The sequence below is a fragment of the Megalops cyprinoides genome, chromosome 1 (assembly GCF_013368585.1).
Source record: "Megalops cyprinoides isolate fMegCyp1 chromosome 1, fMegCyp1.pri, whole genome shotgun sequence".
NCBI lineage: Eukaryota > Metazoa > Chordata > Actinopteri > Elopiformes > Megalopidae > Megalops > Megalops cyprinoides.
The window spans coordinates 1,815,784-1,833,884 of NC_050583.1; the positions used below are offsets into that span (position 1 = coordinate 1,815,784).

Consider the following 18,101-nt stretch of genomic DNA (forward strand, 5'->3'; position numbering starts at 1 on the left):
TGCAGTCAGACATCTGGCAGCAATGTCATCAGTCATCGGTGTAATGGCTTATCAGTCATCAGTGCCACCAGCAATCACTTGCTGCTTATTGATACGACTAATCAATGTCAAAGCTAATTAGTCATCTGAGTCATGATTCATCACCTGAGAACAGGTAGAAGCTGCAGAGCTCGTACAAAAGAGCAGAACAAGAACCAGTGCTTGGCTCACTCCAGGCCAGAGAGAAGGTCAGAGTGTCTGTCGCTGCTGCCCTGCTAAAGCTCTAACTACAGGAGTGCTCTCCACTGTAGCACGCCACTCAGAATGGGCAGAGACAGAAGGGCAAAAATCCATCACAGTTCTTTTAAATTTGCCTGCTTCTCCTCACAAGCCACATCTGGCAACAGTATGATGCTGTTAAGTTTGTATTTCACATCGATATAAATCTACAGATGCTCCTCGACTTACGATGGGGTTACGTCCCGAAGTTGAAAATATCGTAAGTCGAAAATGCATTTAATACATCTAACCTACCGAACATCATAGCTTAGCTTAGCCTACCTCAAATGTGCTCAGAACACTTACATTAGCCTACAGTTGGGCAAAATCATCTAACACAAAGCCTGTTTTATAATAACGTGTTGAATATCTCAGGTAAGTTATTGAATACTGCACTGAAAGTGAAAAACAAAAACACAAAACACAATATCCAAAAAACCGCTGGCAGCACAGTAGAGTACACTGTAGAGTATCGGTTGTTTACCCTCGTGATTGCGTGGGATCTGCCCCGCATCGCGGGAGAGTATCGTACCCGGGAAAAGATCATAATTCAAAATTCGAAGTACGGTTTCTACTGAATGCGTATCGCTCCATCGTAAAGTCGAACCATCGTAAGACGGGGAGCGTCTGTATATGGTTTAGAATGAGGTCAGTGTAGGATGTCAACACAGAGAATCCCCCTTTACATGCAGATGCCGCACAAACAGGTTGACATTTCAGTATTCTCCTTGCTGGTTGTCCATGCTGTGTTGTAAGATGTGTTTGTCGGTGTGTCTTCTGTTGCTGCATCCGAAGATGGTATTAGAAGTACAAACCAGCGTGCTCCTGTGGCTGTTCTGAAACGAGTTCTCCCAGGAGGGGGGATATCGCGCTGTTTGGGCAACCGGCCTGGCCAGCATTCAGGCTTCCCTGTGTTTCCCTCCCTCACACCCCCCTGCTGGGCTTTCAGTGGGAACCTGCAAACTGGGTCGGGGATGGAGACGCCACGCGCGGGCTGAGCTCTCCTGGCAGCCTGCAGGGGGTCCTGTTCGATCGGGCCGCTGTCACAGCACAGCTGTCTGCTTTGCGGGGTTTCTTCCTTTCTTTGGGGCCGGTCGCTTACAGCTTGGCAACCGTCCATGCAGACACAGCTAACCCCCCCCAAGTCTCCCAGTGGGGATTCAAAACCGAAACCTTTCAGCTGCAAGCCCTGCTCCTCACCACTATGCTACACTTCCACCATAGTTGTGACATAATCTGATATTTTATAATGAAGAAATTTAATTTGTTTATTGCGAGCTGTGGGTACTGGGAGAGTATTTTTTCCCCCTTTTGTAACAGTCATGGTGAGAGAGATTAAGAAATGACTGAGGCTTCTGCAATAACCCATGAGCAATGATAAGTCATCAGGAGCTGGGAATGGTGAGCTCCGTCCATGACAGAACGGCGTCTGGTCACTGCAGTTACGTAACCTGTCTGTCTGCAGTAAAGCAACACGTGGTTATTACAGAAACTATCCCTGCAAATGAGTTGTTGCACCTTTGATTCGTCTGCCTTGCGTATTCCCCTCATCTGGTTTAAATGGCAGCTTCTGCTCATTAAATATAAAATTCGGGGACAGAAAACCACTCTCGTCCCCTTTGTCCACGGCAGCTACGAATGAACCCAGTGTCTTTTCCCAGGCTCCTTTCTCTTGGGAAAAATACGGTTTCTCTCATTTAGTCTCTCCTGATGTGTGCAACTCAGCTGAATGAATGTGCAGAGTGATTACTTTCAATTATCAAAGTCCATTGTGGTCCCTAACAGCCTTGCTTTCAGTGTTAACCTGGATGTGTGTTTAATTTTAATAGAGGTTTTTTTCAGGGCCGTATATTCGCAGAAGGAAAAGAGGTCAACAACGTGAACATTTTGTGCTCTGGAGTCAAAGAAAATGAGAAACTTTATTTTCCACAAAAACCCACAGTGGTTGGGAAAGCGGACACAGGAGCAGAGAGGGGCACGGTATGGTTTGAAGCTGGGAGGTTGGCGGCCTGTCTCACAGGCAGAGAGAGTGCAGGAGGAGGAGTGTAGCCCAGCATACACGTGGCAGACCGTGGGCGGTAGCCATGTTCGCGCCAGTGGTGGGGAGCAGGGCTTGTAAACCAAAGGCTGCTGGTTCGTGCCACGGATGGAGCGCCGTTTGAAACCTTGGGCAAGGTGCTTAACTTCAGTAAACATCCATCTGTATAAATGGCTCAGCTAAAAAAGTAAGCTACGCAAATCCCTCAGATCAGCTGTGAAGTGAAAGTGATGAGCGTCTGTGATTAAACTGTAATGTGATGTAATGGTGTGTGTATCACCCTGCAGCATGAGGAGACTGCCGAGTGCAGTATAGAGTTTGGGTGCGTACGGTTGTCTCAGCATTCTGCTCAATAAAGCACTGAAAATGACTTTAGGACCTAGAAAATCACCGAACACTACACGCACACGCGCACGCACGCACACACACACTCACCCCCACACTCATGAGCAGGATACACACAATAGCCTTAAGCATAGACACAAACAGTGCCTTTTAAAAATATCAACGGCAGGAACTTCAAACACCAAGATTCAAAATCAGTGATTTCTCCTTTATTGCATTCAGAATCTCCTAATAAGGCGTGAAAGAAATAATACATAAATAATGTCTTTTGTATAAAGAAGGCATTTTTCACTCCCAGAAGGCAAAGCGGCAGTCTGTGAGGTCACAGGGCATGGTCTTGGCGGGGGGAGGGGGGTGTGGCACAGGGTTGTGGCTCAGGCTGAGGTGTCGAATAGCCTCTCGATCATCTCCTCCACGTGCTCCGGCTTGTACTTGAGGTACTTGTCTGGGTTTTTGGTGAACGATATGCTGGAATATCTGTGTAGAAAATTCAGTTTTTTTTTAATGATTCAGACATGAAAGACGTAGATATACTTGCAGAAAAGGGATACTCATACATGGGATACAGGGTGCTTTCCTAATCTCCAGTGATGGAGGAGGAAACACACAATCACAGCACCAGGGGTGACTGCTCTCACCCTTCACCACAATGCCTAAAGGGAAAACAATGCGGGAAGAAACCTAATGCCACATGCCGGGGATAGCTGTTATTACGCTAAAAATAGCTATTCGATATATCACAGTGGCTATATCGCCCAGCCCGAGTTTGAATCCATTTTGGGGCAGTGCTACTGTACCCTTAAGCAGGGTATTTCACCTGAATGGCTTCTGAAACTCTCAGCAATGTATACAGTAGATGGAAATAAATCTTAATAAAACACATGAGCCACACCATATGCAAGAGGACAAGTACATGCGTCTCACCTTCATGTAGACAGGTAGGAGTGTCACACCTGATTAGGAATGGCTAGTTATGGCTTTCCTGCATGCAGACAGGTTACTGTGTCTCACCTATGTGTGGACAGGTGTTTACATCTCCCCCACATGTGGACAGGTATGTACATCTCTCCCACGTGTGAACAGGGAAGTGCCTTTCACCTGTGTGTGGACAGGTGTTTACATCTCCCCCACATGTGGACAGGTTAGTGCATCTCACCTGTGCAGGAAGTTCCTGTAGGCCTCGGACACCATCCTCTTCTGTGCCTGGCGGATAGCGTCACGCTGCTCGGTGTCAGGAATGGCCCACACCTTCTGGATCTTACAAAGCTCCTCCAGCCCGTCATTAAAACCCTGCACGGCCACAGCAAAGGTCAAAGGTCAGCCCCCAATCCTCACTCTTCTGCAGTGATCTGTGAACTGGCCGTGAGACCGGCAAGCACAAAAACACAGCCAACGGGGGCGTCCCTTCCCGCCTTACCTTGAACTTGTCTTTTATCATCTGTCGTTCTTTATCTTTCAGCTGGAGGGGAGGAGGAAAAGGAGGTGGTGAGTCTATCTACACAGGTAAGAGTGTGTGAAAAGACCGGAATTGCAGGATGCAGTACTTTTTGAAACATACTGCTTTCCCAAATTAGCTGTGTCTGGGTGGGGGGGGGGGTGTGTTAGGGAGGTGTGGGAGAGAGGGGAAAGCTCTGGCGTCAGGTGGACGGACTCACCTTGGTGCCCGGCTGAAAGGTGGGCATGTTCCTGTCCATCAGGTGCTCCATCACCTTCCACCAGCTGCCACACAGCACAGGGAAGGTCAAAGGTTAAAGGTGTTGCAGACGGCTGGCCAAAGTTCACATTGTTCTTACTGTGGTCGTCTTCACTCAAACTGCTCACCTGCGCTGGTACACCTGCACCTGCTGCTCAATCAGCTCGCGGTACGAGCTCTCCACCTTCTTATTGGTGACAGCCACCAGCTGGATCAACTCCGACCTGCAGAGATCCCGTCTTAGTCAGCCATAAATCAGTGTGTCTGATCACTCTGTTCTCATAATGACGGTAAATCTGTGTGTAATTGTACCTAGCTAGCTTGTACCTTGTGTGGCCAACCACTGAAACATGGTCATGCAGCACTTCTAATATTGCTGACTCCTTATGGTTTTTTGCTTATGTTGTTCTCTACCTTACTTGTAAGTCACTTTGGATAAAAGTGTCTGCCAAATGAATAAATGTGATGTAATGTAAATGTAATTGTGGTAAGGATGGTATATCAGTGAGTAATCGTGGTAAGGCTGTTGGATCAGTGTGTAATTGTGGTAAGGCTGGTAGATCAGTGTGTAATTGTGGTAAGGCTGTTGGATCAGTGTGTAATCATTGTAAGGCTGTTGGATCAGTGTGTAATCGTGGTAAGGCTGTTGGATCAGTGTGTAATCGTGGTCGATGACTCTGTGTCTGTGCTGCTGATGTGATGTGTGTCTCTGAGGGAGCTGAAGACAGGCATTTGAGGGGAGCGTACTTCTCCAGTGACTTGAGCGTGTAGTTGTAGTTGTTCAGCAGGAAGACAGCGCTCAGGGCTGGGTCCTCGTACACTTTGGACTTGCTGAGCAGGTTGAGTTGCAGGTTACCCAGAACTTTACCTGAAAAACACAACAGGTGAGGAAGTTAGCCACAAACCTTCCCCCGAATCCACACAGAAGAGCTTTGATCACAAAAAAAAACATTTAAATGACAAACATCTGAAATATTGCAACTACAAATTAATTCCTCAAGGCATGCAAAGTAAACATTTCTTTCTCCAAGGGACATATTCATCTCAAGGGAATGACATTCTTATCTGTAGGGTATGACTTAATGTCACACAGGTCCTTAATATTTTTAAGGACCTACTTAAGGACCTTGTTTCCTCAAAATATTATCAAATAGGGTTTCGTTTCATGAATCAGGGATAGATAACAGAGATACGCTGTATCAGGTCCAGCCTGGAGTGTGCGGGCGATGACACACTTACAAATATACGCGCTGAGCAGTCTCCGGCTGAACTCAGAACTGTAACTGCTCACAGATGAACTGGTCTCTGAAACAGAGGAGAAAATGTTATAATCACATTTAAAACCTGTTAATACAAGCTTCATACCCGCTATCCTGGCCTCTAACAAATATCTGTATGAATTACTGTAACTGCTTCTCATAACATCGGAAATCGTCTTAGGATAATTCATATGAATCAGCTAAACTACTGAACTAAACGCAATGATCTCTGTGATTAATGCCTTGGCAACAGAATCAACTGTGGTGTGTTATTAACACCAATTTAAAGACACAGAGCCAACAAGCCTATATTCATAGGCCTCGGGTATTACAGCGATGGCTCTTCCAGAAACCCTACTGTTCCAAAGCCACTGACAGCTTGAAGTAACCACCCCCTTCATCCACGTCAGACCGTGGATCTTTTTAATGTGTGATCAGTGTGGGCAGGATTTCACAGGGTGTTCACTGGTTTCTGCTTACCTCGGGGGTCTAATGGAATATTGTAAGTGTCCCCAAGGACTACAGTCCACGGGAGAGAGGAAAAAGAGAGAGGGAGAGAGGGGGATGGAGAAGGAGAGAAAATAAAAGAGGAGGGGGAGAGACAGAAAAGGAGTGAGAGAGAAAGTAAAAGGAATAAAATGGTAGGGGAAGAAAGAGAAAGAATGGGGGAGAGAGGGAAAGGAGGGAGAGGGGGAGGGAAAGACGGAGAGAGAGGCAAAGTGCAAAAGGTTAGAAAGTTTAGTTAGTTAAGCAGAAGCATTTCCATGACAACCAGACAGACAGGACATGAGAGGAGTGGAACCGGGGATGCCTGGGGAGAGCCCTCCGACTCGCACACCAACAGGAAGACCTGCTTTCCCTGCCTCTTCCCATCACGTCACAGAGCTGGAATTTCAGACATGTTTCGTACTGACTCAAGCACAGTGCAAACATCTAACATAAAGTCCATCATAAAAGTTAAACACGGTACAAACGCCATCTGCAAAGGACATTGTTTATGATGCTGTTAATGAACAAGTACCCTGCCATGGAAGCAGGAACTGTAGCGTGTGTCAGAGAGCTCCCCCTGCTGGCCTGGAGGCAACAGCGACAGTGAGGGAAAGGATGGCCTGAATCTGCTTGTGGGGAGGGGCAGCAAGCAAGGGGGCGGAGTCTGAACATCACAGTGAGGAAGAGGAAGAGGAAGAGGAAGGGTAACCCGAGCCGATGCAAATGGAACATTTAGGGGACGGCAGACTTGTTTCACTCGGTATAATGGGGCGGTCTGTTATTTCAGCTCAGATAAACAGTGCCATAGAGTACACATCATACAGTGTACCCATCGCTTATTTTTAAACACCATCTGATTAAAATAAACCATGTGTATGTACGAAAACTGACGAGCTGTATTGGTTTGCACCAGAGATAGCACAACCAAAATATATTCTATAAGAAGTGTGTGTGTGTGTGTGTGTGTGTGTGTGTGTGTGTGTGTGTGTGTGCGTGTCAGCGTGTGTTTGCATGTGCTAAAGGTGGTTCCAGGTACTCTGTGGTAAACTGATGACTGATGACTTATATAGTTACAGGGAATCTATCCTGCTACAGCTGATTCTATCCGTGAAGACTCTATGGTAAAGGTGATTCTGGCTGTGGGGACTCTATGGTAAAGGTGATTCTATCTGTGGGGACTCTGCGGTAAAGGTAGTTCCAGTTAAAGGGGAGCAGGCTGCTGGGGGACCACACCGCTCCTTCGCACCTTGGGAGGCCAGCATGGCGCCTGCTGTCTCCTGGAAGTCCAGCAGCTGCTGCAGGAACAGGATGGCCTGGAGGAGAGAGAGCATCATCGTCAGGACCACACACACACACACACACACACACACACACACAGACACACACGCACTGACACACACACTGACACACAGACACAGACACACACGCACACACACAGACACAGACACAGACACAGACACAGACACAGACACACACGCACTGACACACACACTGACACACAGACACAGAGACACACACTGACACACAGACACACACACAGACACACACACGCTGACACACAGACACAGAGACACACACTGACACACAGACACAGACACACACGCTGACACAGACACAGACACACTCACACTCACACACGCACGCACTCACGCACGCACACACTCACAGGCACACTCACAGACACTCACAGACACACACAGACACATACACACCACAGCTATGCAGAAAAAACTTTGCTCTGATGCGTAATATGACTATGATTGCATGATTTTTCATTTCATGTAAACCTTCATCCAGCAAGGGAGTCTCAGAGATTAAAATCTTATCTTTTAGAATCTTAAAATCTTTTGCCAAGAACACCTGGGAAAGAAATCAGCGACATGTTAAGCACGAAACAGTGTAGAGTAGGCGTTGGAGAGATGAAAGGGGAGCTCACGTTGCTGGTCAGCTCGTGCACCGTACCGTCCTTCGGCATGTTGTACTCTTTATCAGGGTCATTCTGAGATTCAGAAATTCAGAAAACAACAGGTGAGAGAGTGACTGGCTGAGCTGGTGTCACACCTGCATAACCTACACACCAGCACTGACGGAGATACACATCACCTCCACGTCACTATTTCAAACTAAATAATGTCCAGAATCATTAAAAAGCAGCTAAATATGTAAGGGAGAGGGAATTACACTTAAAAAAACAGGAAAAAGAACATGTAGTATTGAATGAGAAACGTGCAGTGAGACAATGTCAAAGAACTAATTATTAAAAGCTATACTTTAACTGCACTGGCCTGTCAAACAAACATGCTCTAATGATGCCTTCCTATTACATAACTCAGCAAAACTCAGCACCCCTGAAACTAATGGCAGCTGTTAGCAGCTGATGCGTGGGTGACCAGCTGTCCGGGTGCTCGCAGCGGTCAAGGCTGGCTTTATGACTGGCTGCAGGTAAGCTCTGGTCAGGACACCGTGGAGGGCGGAGAGCGGGATTCGTACCTTGATGCTGTCGGCGAACTCCTCCAGCGCTTTGGCTCCGACTGTCTCCATGGAGGCGATGAGGGTGGGCAGCTTGTTCTTGGTGCTGGCAGCGGTGCCCTGGGAACAGCCGGCGAGGGGCAGGGACTGCATTACTCACTCCCAAGCCTGGCCGATGCACTGACCTGATACCAGCTGAATGTAGCGTGCTGTCGCAGTCATTTACATTAGGTCTGTCTAAAGCACTCAGTTTTGGCTAATTATTTCAAGCTCCGTACGCTGTCCTACCCACTCCTGTTGACTTCTGAACTGATAAAATCCCCAGTTCTCCAGCACAGAGGCTAATTCTGCATTGCAGACAGCGCCCCCTGCAGGCTGCCTAAGTGTCTAACCCTGTGGGAATGACTGGACTTGTGCTCCCTGCCCCGTGCCCCGTGCCCCGCCCCCGGCTCCCTACCTGCAGCGTGGCGTCGAACTCCGGCTTGTTCTGCTTCAGGTGCCTCAGGATGGGGAAGATGGTGAGGACGGCCGAGTAGTCGTGCCGCATTATGGCCCGCCGGGCTGCCGAAACGATGTTCTCCCCCTCCAGCATCAGCCCGTCCAACGCCTCCTGCACGGACACGAAACGATAAACATTCTTATAACATCAGCCTGGCTGATGCCCTGACCCTCAGAGCTGACCTTTCTCAGGTACCATCTACTCCTACAGGTGCATACCTACTGCAGTAGCAGAGGTAAAACATTACTGAAGGGTCCAGTGACAGTGGTCCACCTGGCTCCACCTGGGACCTGAGCCCACAACATTCTGGTCACAATCCCAGATCCATGACCACTGCGTCACAGTAAGGGAGATCACAGTGTCGGGCAGCGATTGGACCACTCTACACTGACACATCACAGAGCTGCCGCTGAACAATCTTCAGAGTACAGACAGAGGCAACAAGACTAGCTCCAGGCTTAACCAGATAAGAGCGGAAACTCCCACTCAAATCTCATCAGCCTCAGTAAAGAGTTTAAGTGGCGATCTGACAATGTATTAACAGTCTGAAAAGAACTGATCAGGAGAGAAACGGATGTTATTTGCAGCAACATGAGGGAGTCTTGCTGTCTCCGTGACGACCCGCGGGTGACCCTGGTGACCTCTGACCTGGATGAGGGAGTCGAAGGTCTTCTTCTGGTGGTGCTCGGGGATGATCTCGGTCAGCAGGACGTACTCACTCTGGGCCAGCTTGACGAAGGCGCTGATGCAGTAGATGTACGAGTCTATCTCGATGTCCATTACGTCGTCCTTCCCTGGGGGGGGGACGTGAGCGGGGCTGTCAGACAGCAGGGCCTCGGCCCGGCGTCTAATGCAGGGGGCACTGACTGACTACACCAATCAGAAGCCAACTTTGAATAGCAATCAAATATGAGATAAAAGAACGTTTGCCCATTTTAGGGCTCGTACTGTATCAGGATAATAATAAAAAATAATTACATTTATGATTAATAACAATTGGCTGTTTTAACAATGTCAGGACCATACTATATCATTACATGACATTACATTAATAATAAAATTTCTGCCTGTTTTAACAGTGACAGGTGTGTACTTTCACCAGTATAACTGCATGGGTTCTGCTTAACTTAATGTCTCAGTGTAACCAAAGACATATCTGGAGTGAATCAGCAGCACATGCACAGCCAGTTTCCGTGACAACATTAAGACACAGAATGTTGAAATAATTTTACATACATTTAACAAAGAACACCCCCAAAACTTAGAAAAACATGTTGATTTCAGAAAGTGGTGGATACACGTGGTATGGGGCAGCAGTGTTACCGCTCCACACAGTAGCTGCACAGACTGAGGGGAAGCTGACACGCCTACGCTGGTGTGCTGCTGAAACACTGTCCCCTCCCGCCCAGCAGGGGAGCTGTCTCCCCTCCGTTACCATGGCTCCCCCTCAGCCGAACTCACCTGCGGCCGCCCCGTGCTTCTCGCTCAGGACATCGGTGAGGTGTTTGACCCGCAGGTCGTGATCGTGACCTGGCGTAGGGGGTTGGGGGGGATCGGGGGGTGATTGTGTCACATGACCAGGGGAAATACTTGGGCAAAAGTACGTAGGGCTTTACCACAGACACATACCAGCCACCAAGCACCCAGCGGGGGGATGGGGGGCAGGGGGGTGTTTCACTGGCTCCAGTGTGAGAGAGGGAGGCTATACGGCTTGCGTACCTGTGTGCCCTTCCCCTGAACAAAGAGTGTTAGTGCAGGTTACCCCACAGGAACCACCGCTGTACAGGCAGTAACACGGCAGGTCAGGACAGCGCAGCGCACGTGAAACACTATACACCCTCCTGCGTCCTCCCACTGACAGACAGCAGCGGCAAATTAAAGACTGTGACCGGAGGGCCTGTTTAAGGCCTTTATAAAAAGGGGGGGGCGTCGCAGCAGCTTGTTAAGGCTGGATTACTCTGGGTTCTCTGAACGCATATCGTCGTCCATCTCATTTCCCGTTACAGCCCACAACTGCGACAGACCCTACAGTGGCGTCGCTCTACACAACTAACGATGGCGGTGTTTGCATGACCCCCCACAACCCTGTTGAACATTCATTACATTATTTAATATTTCATTTGCCTAGCATGTGTTCTGTAAGTAACTATGTAATCAGTTTACGGAGCAGAATATCAAGTGAAGTCATTCAGGATGGGTGCCTCGCTCTAGCACTCAACCTGAGATTTGAACCTAAAGCCTTCTGGTTCTGATTAAAGCTATACCGCGCTGCCTTCGGTGAAGCTGCTGTGGCTCACATGGTGGTTCCTGTCTCTCTGCTCTTGAAAAAAACACCAAGGGAAACCCAAAAGGAAAAGGCTGGAGACAGAGGGGTGCACTGTTACCACGGCAGTAAAGAGAAGAGGTGTGCGTTACCTTCCAGAGGAGGGAGGGTCGACGCCCCCTTTCGCCCCTCCAGCCCGTGCTGAGAGTACTGTTTCAGAAGGTTCTGAGCCTTCCGGATCGTCCCTGATCGTCCCAGAGAGAGCAGGGAGAGAGAGAGAGCCCAGGAGTGCAGCAGGATGGGGAGGAAGGAGGAAAAATGAAGAGAAAACGGCTAAAGAGAGAGAGCACCAGCAGCACCACATCCTTCTACCACCAAATCCCACAGCACCGAGGGGGAGAGGGGGGCCCAGGGGACCGCTGCCCAGCACCGCCACACACCCATACAAAGCAACACAACTACACAAAACACAGCTACACAAAACAGCGATACAAAACACAACTACACAAAACACAGCTACACAAAACACAGCTACACAAAACAGCGATACAAAACAGCTACACAAAACACCATAACTACACAAAACAGCGATACAAAACAACACAACTACACAAAACAGTGACACAAAACACCACAGGTAGACAAAACAACACCAGAGAACTACACAAAAAACGCAACTATCCCATAAAAACAACATAATACGGAAATAAACTTCAAACAGGAAACAAATTATTCATCAGCTCACAAAATAGCTAACAAGAAAAGTACAGTCATGTTTAGTACAGTTACAGTAAATCGTTAACAGTAAAATCACATTCCTTTAACAGCCGCGTGTCAGAAGTGACGCTGTCGAACGCTTGCAGGATTGCACATTTTCGCTGCTATGCGCTGGCTCATGGCTAAAAGCAGTTCTTGAAGAGGGAAAGCCGGAGAGTTAGCCTAACGGTCTCACATCCATTCTGTTAGTAGCGCGTCGGTAAGCATGTAGCACATTCACTGACTGGGTGACAATGACATGAAGCCTTCGAGCAATGTCTGACACAGTCCCATGCAATGAGCTGGTCATGGAAAGACAGAGGGTTTCAATGGTGAAGGTGAGAGTGGGAGGGAATGGCCTTATGACCTCACTGCTTGGCCACACCCACAGCTCCTTCTCACAGAATGCCACTGCCTTCCAACCACTCCAGCCCTGCAGGCTAATCCTCCTAGAAACATCCGCTTTACTCAGCGGTGTAGCACACAGCCTCCCTCGGCTGGACCTGGGCCCACGCTGTGCTTCCTGGCTGCTGTCCCAGCTGGTCTCCCTGTTTACGTGGCTTTGCTGTGCCACTAAGTGAGGGCTAACCTGAGTCCTGCACCACCTTCCCTCTCTGTTACAGATGGGAGTTCCAGCAGACTGATTAACACAAAAGTGCTTTTGTACATTTGTCTATTAATCTGAGCACTTTAACAAGGTAGCAATTATAAAGGCATTTGTCTTTTATGAATAATCACTGGGTAATTAGATATTCGCTGGGGTCAAGAACATGTAATTGAGAAGCTAATTAATCTTAACTGATGCAGCTACACAGAATTCATTATGATGCAGTTATTACCCAAAACATGTGAAATGAACAACTATCTTTATAACAGCTCAAACAGATATGAAGTAAAGATCGGTAATCAGCTCATTCAGCCCTTGTTCACAGACACCAGCACCGGACAGTGTGTCCCAATGATCAGGGCTGCGGGGCAGTGCTGTAACAGACCGGCGTGATGCTGAATGTCTGCCTGGCTCGTCAGCGAATGCTCACCTGTCCTCCCTGCATCAAAGTGACACAGCCAGGTGTGTCGATGCCACTAAACTCTCCTGCGAGTTCATGCGCTTTCCTTCAGCTGAAGTCGCTGCTGATGACTGCATGCACCCTTCTGCTGGCCTGCACCACACTAACGCTGTGACTGATGACACTGGAGCATCACTGTGTGCTCTACACCTGCAGCAGGATCGCCACAGCGCTCCTCATTAAGGGGCACAGACACAGCACAGACAGGGCAAAGCTGCTTCAGAGGAGGGACAGTGCACCCGGAGGAGCAGAAAGGAGGCGCAGGGAGGTGCAGGGAGGCGCAGCATGGCTGCGTAGAGGAGCAGGGAGGAGGCGAGACTCTGCCCCTTCACACAGCTTTGGCTTTACATCCTAATTTGTGCAGGGCAGAGAATGACTGTCAGCCGCTGTCACTGTGGAAGAGCCACTTCAGTCTTCCTCCTCCTTTTCCCAGTCCGCCATCCTAAACGTCTCACTGCCACAGGGCTGGCCACAACTACAGCTGCTCCTACAGCTGTTCCTGGAGCTGCTTTTAAGGTTCATTACCGGACTTTCTATGCTATGACACTGGGAAGGGTTTTCTTACCACTTTAAGCTCTATGCATATGGTTGTATATGGTTGCTCTATGCAGACTGCTGGCATGCATATCATGACGCTGTGCCTTGGCTTGAAGCTGTATCATTGATGAGGTGCTCTGACGTGATAGCTATCCTATAGCTTCAGCATTCTTCTAGCAACATGAGCTGTATGAGTCTCGCTAACGAGGGCCTCTCTGCTCTAGCAGCTGGTTTCCCCTGTAGCTCTACTCTTCTGTTTGGAGTTGGTGACTCGGCTGCTTGCGGGAGGGATGAGTGTCAGGCTGTGACTCTCTGTGTGCTGTGGAGTGCCGCATTCTGTTATCATGAAGCAAGCGGTGGGACAATGAACACTCAGGCTGCTCTTTACCTGGGAAGTAGACTGCCATCATCAGAGAAAACACACACATGGAAAGAGAGGGGAAAGAAGGTCATTAGAGGAGGGGAAAAAACGATGGAACCAAGAAAGGGGAGGGATTTCCACCTGTCAATCAGGACAATGGAGCTGTAGGAGGAACAGGAAGTGAGGTAGAACACACTCTCACAGGGTGTCCTTATCATCGGCGAATCCAGGAAGTGTGGTAAAAATCTGACAATCGCAGTGGCTTGTGGGTAATACTGGAGCTAACAGGGAAACAGGAAGCGCCTCCTGGAGAAAAGACAACGTGGCACTGATAAAGGCTGAATGGCCTCTCTGATCCATGCTCTTTATGCTTCTGTGAAATGCCTTCACAGCTGTTTGCATGCTTTTATAATACACCTGTACTTACAGGGGAGGAAACTGAGTCACCACAGTTAACATGGTTCACTTTGACTGGTTAGTGAATTCGCGGCTGTTAGTATTCTCAGTTGTGATTGGCTGTCTGGGTGGAGTGGCTGCAGCGTTGCGCTCTGGGATTGGGTGGGTGTGGCGCAGCGTGGGGGCGGGTTTTACCTGGCCTCTTCGGGGGCTTCTTGGTGGGCGTGTCCTTGCGCTTGCTCTGCACGGCGGGGGAATATAGCACCCCCGAGGAGGCGCTGCTCTTTCGGAAGTGCTCCTTGAGCCCCTTGATGGAGCGGTCCAGCTGATTGGATCGGATTTGGAAGTACACGTTCATGAAGTCTGCAGGGGGGCGGAGCCAGAGAGAAGAACACAGACATCAGCTCCGCGGGTGCTCAGGGGTAACAACACAGCTGTGGAGTCTCTGTGTGGGGCTCTGCGTGGTGTCCCGCCTCCTTCAGCGAGTCAGTCAAAACTACTGTAAAGGCATCCCTTCTCAAATAAGTATTTCAATTATGATGACAATAATGCATCATTTATGCATTTATATAATGACTTTCAGGGACCTTAGAGCACTTTACAGTGAAAGTGGGAAGGGTACCGGTGTGGGGGGGGGGGGGGGGGGGGGGGTCTATCTCTATCTCAGCCCCACCCTGGGAAATGCAGGACACAGCAGCTGATTTGAAGAGAGGGGGCTACTTAGCCAATTGAAATGAAGGGTGACACATGGCTAGACTGTGTGATAATGAAGAATACACAGCTTTCGTTACTTGCTCAGCGAGGGAGAGAGGGAGAGAGGGGGAGAGAGAGAGAGAGAGAGAGAGAGAGAGGGAGGGAGGGAGAGAGAGAGGGAGAGAGAGAGAGAGAGAGAGAGAGAGAGGGAGAGAGAGAGAGAGAGAGAGAGAGAGAGAGGGAGGGAGGGAGAGAGAGAGTGGGAGAGAGAGAGAGAGAGAGAGAGAGAGAGAGAGAGAGAGAGAGAGAGAGAGAGGGAGAGAGAGAGAGAGAGAGAGAGAGGGAGAGGGAGAGGGAGAGGGAGAGGGAGAGGGAGAGGGAGAGGGAGAGGGAGAGGGAGAGAGAGAGAGGGAGAGGGAGAGAGAGAGAGAGAGAGGGAGAGAGAGAGGGAGAGAGAGAGGGAGAGAGAGAGAAAGGGAGAGAGAGGGTGAGTGAGAAGCTGAGAGACAGAGGGAGAGGAGGAGAGGGAGTGAGAAGCTGAGAGACAGAGGGAGAGGAGGAGAGCGGATGAAGGGTAACAAGAGATGCGCTTACCCTGGTTACGGCCGTACTCCACCAGCCAGCCGGAGATGCAGATGATGTCCTGAAGCACGGCTTCGGGGAGGTGGTCCAGCGTCACCTCCTCCTGCACCTCCAGCTCTTCGTCCCCCCCGATGGCGTCCAGGATCAGGACAGGGGGGACCGGCTTGCTGTAGCGGGTCAGCAGGCCCCGAAACTCCGCCTCCAGCAGCTCCTTCCCCTTCTCGAACCGCGCTTTCTGAGGGACGCAAAGCAAGGGCGAGAGCAGGCACTGCTCAGGACACTGTGACCAGTCCCAAGCTTTCTCTTACTAGTGCCTTGGTGCCCTCTGGTGGCCAGACCATAGTACTGCACTGTAGGGACAGCTCAGGGAGTCAGTGAGTGACGCAGGATGCAGGACTTCTTAGTCTCCACCAGAGCATCCGCCAGCCACATCACAGGGAGAAAGTGCATACAATTCTGATGACATTGCACAGATTCTCTCACCTGCATGCCCAAATGGAGAGAACTTCCATCTGACACACCAGTCCACCTGAAATGATTTCTACCTACTAACACTTTCTGTGTGACAGTGAGAGCGAGAGAAAGGAGGAGACAGACTCACCACAGTGTTGAGCTCTGGGCTGTCTGGATTGTTGTCCTGGAAGTACTCCACAGCTTTCTGAATCTTAGCAATGCAGGCCAGATATTCATCCAGTCTGCCAGCAGGTCTGAAACACACACACACACACAAATGCACACACACACGCACGCACACACGCATGCACACACGCACACACACACACACACACACACACACACACACACACACAGACACACACACAGACACACACACAGACACAGACACACGCACGCACACAGACACACGCACGCGAGTGCACACACACAAATGCACACACACACAGAGAGAGAGGTTACTGTCAGCACTGAGTCATGCCATAGCTATTTGTCGGACCATCTATTCATTTGACTGGCTGACACAATTATCAACTTAGCCTGAAACTGGCCTACCCTGCCTGGCATTACATTACATTACATCATTTAGCATGAGCGCGGGGTGCACCGCTGTAACCACATCTCCACACAGAACACCACTGAGCCTCCTCACTGCAAACAGCAACAGCTGCCTGCATCTATAGCAACTGTCACTGCTGCCCTGCTTCCACTACATTAGTTTGCATCACAGCAATAACCATACATATACCCCCCCCTCCCCCAGCAGGCCATCTCACCCCTCCCTGATGATCTTGTCTGTGTCCTTGGCCACGTGGTAGTAGCTGATCACGTGGTCCAGGCAGGACAGGGTCTTGTCCACGTTCTCCTGCAGCCGCTGCAGGTTCTCCGTCTGCTTGTGCACGGGGATGATGGAGTTCTCCAGCTGCACCAGCCGGCTCTCGAACGACGACAGGATGGTCACCTGGGGGGGGGGGGGGGGGGGGGGACGCATCAGAGCCCATCAGCGCCCTCTAACGGACACTCTGCGCTGGCTCTAACACTACCGGTCTCTGCAATGATGCTTTACATTCACACTGTTTTTGCAAAACATGCAAATGACACTCGTGCCTTTATTCATGTTCACTTATCTTTCTAATCACTATATACACGTAATACAATCACTGGCACAGATGGCTTTGCTGTCATCTCCTGGAACTGACAATGTCGTGCATGCGGGGTTTGTTTTATTTCCTTACCATGCCCTTGGTCAGTTGATCGCTTTTCTCTAAATTTTCGCGAATAAAGGTCAGTGTGTCCTGTTCCTATCGGGAAATTGGCAATAAGAAAAGAGTACAGAGACAAACAACGCGTAACGTCCATATTTTAGCTGCACCAGGGTGTACCAGAGCGAGCAGCGGCCGTGTGTTGTGTTAGTTACTTTAACAAAGACACAGAAGCTTTGAATTGTAACCAGTGCAGCGTGTGTTCAAAGCATGCAAAGAATCCCTATCAAGCCTTCTTTCCTTTTCGCTTCCGCACTGTGTCGCAACTCCAAACGCTGGCCAGCATTCCGTATGTTTACAGCCGCTCGATTTAAACAGCGCTGCTCGCCGGTAAAGATGAAGTCGGTTAGTCAGCATTTACGCAGCGCAGCGAGTGAAAACGGCTCAAAACACAATGGTTATGGGAGGTCCAGCTCCGGTTTCAGGGCTGTTTACATAGCATTCTATCAGCTGGGCAGTAATTTCAGGTTTCCTCCCCTCACACTTTGCTAACCGTGTCGCTGGTAAGAAGGCGCCGTTAACCTGTTTCAGTTTCTCCTCTATCTCCTTCTTCCTCGCAGACGCATCCTCTGTCGGAATCATGCTTAGGGACGGTGTTGCCTTGCTTTGGCTCCAATTAACGTCTAATACATATAGATCAGAAAACTCAAACGGGTCCCAGCCCCGAGTCACTCATGACAG

General features: G+C 49.5%; 1 protein-coding gene across 5 annotated transcripts; it reads right to left on the minus strand.

The window, feature by feature from the left end:
* Positions 1-2,847: 2,847 nt before the first annotated feature.
* LOC118779718 (exocyst complex component 7-like) lies at positions 2,848-18,101 on the minus strand. Of its 5 annotated transcripts, XM_036531958.1 has the most exons (22): positions 17,943-18,101; positions 17,394-17,459; positions 16,935-17,119; positions 16,307-16,412; positions 15,718-15,940; positions 14,626-14,793; positions 14,062-14,073; positions 11,466-11,558; positions 10,512-10,580; positions 9,699-9,844; positions 9,009-9,161; positions 8,573-8,671; positions 8,019-8,081; positions 7,329-7,395; positions 6,074-6,112; positions 5,574-5,639; positions 5,082-5,202; positions 4,463-4,558; positions 4,297-4,360; positions 4,059-4,100; positions 3,798-3,931; positions 2,848-3,118 (listed from the first exon to the last, which is right to left on the minus strand). In XM_036531958.1, exons 1-22 carry the CDS (start codon positions 18,000-18,002, stop codon positions 3,016-3,018), a joined length of 2,175 nt encoding a protein of 724 aa, XP_036387851.1. In that variant the 5' UTR covers positions 18,003-18,101; the 3' UTR covers positions 2,848-3,015. The 5 variants fall into 5 exon arrangements, with proteins under 5 accessions (XP_036387851.1, XP_036387859.1, XP_036387830.1 ...); XM_036531966.1 differs by lacking the exon at positions 10,512-10,580; XM_036531937.1 differs by lacking the exons at positions 6,074-6,112; positions 11,466-11,558.

Coding starts and splice junctions, on each gene's coding strand:
- LOC118779718 (XM_036531958.1), bottom strand. CDS start 18,002: ATGATTCCGACAGAGGATGCGTCTGCGAGGAAGAAGGAGATAGAGGAG. Junction 9,162..9,698: donor CCTTCGACTCCCTCATCCAG/GTCAGAGGTCAC, acceptor GTGTCCGTGCAG/GAGGCGTTGGACGGGCTGAT. Junction 4,101..4,296: donor CCTTTCAGCCGGGCACCAAG/GTGAGTCCGTCC, acceptor CCTCCCCTCCAG/CTGAAAGATAAAGAACGACA.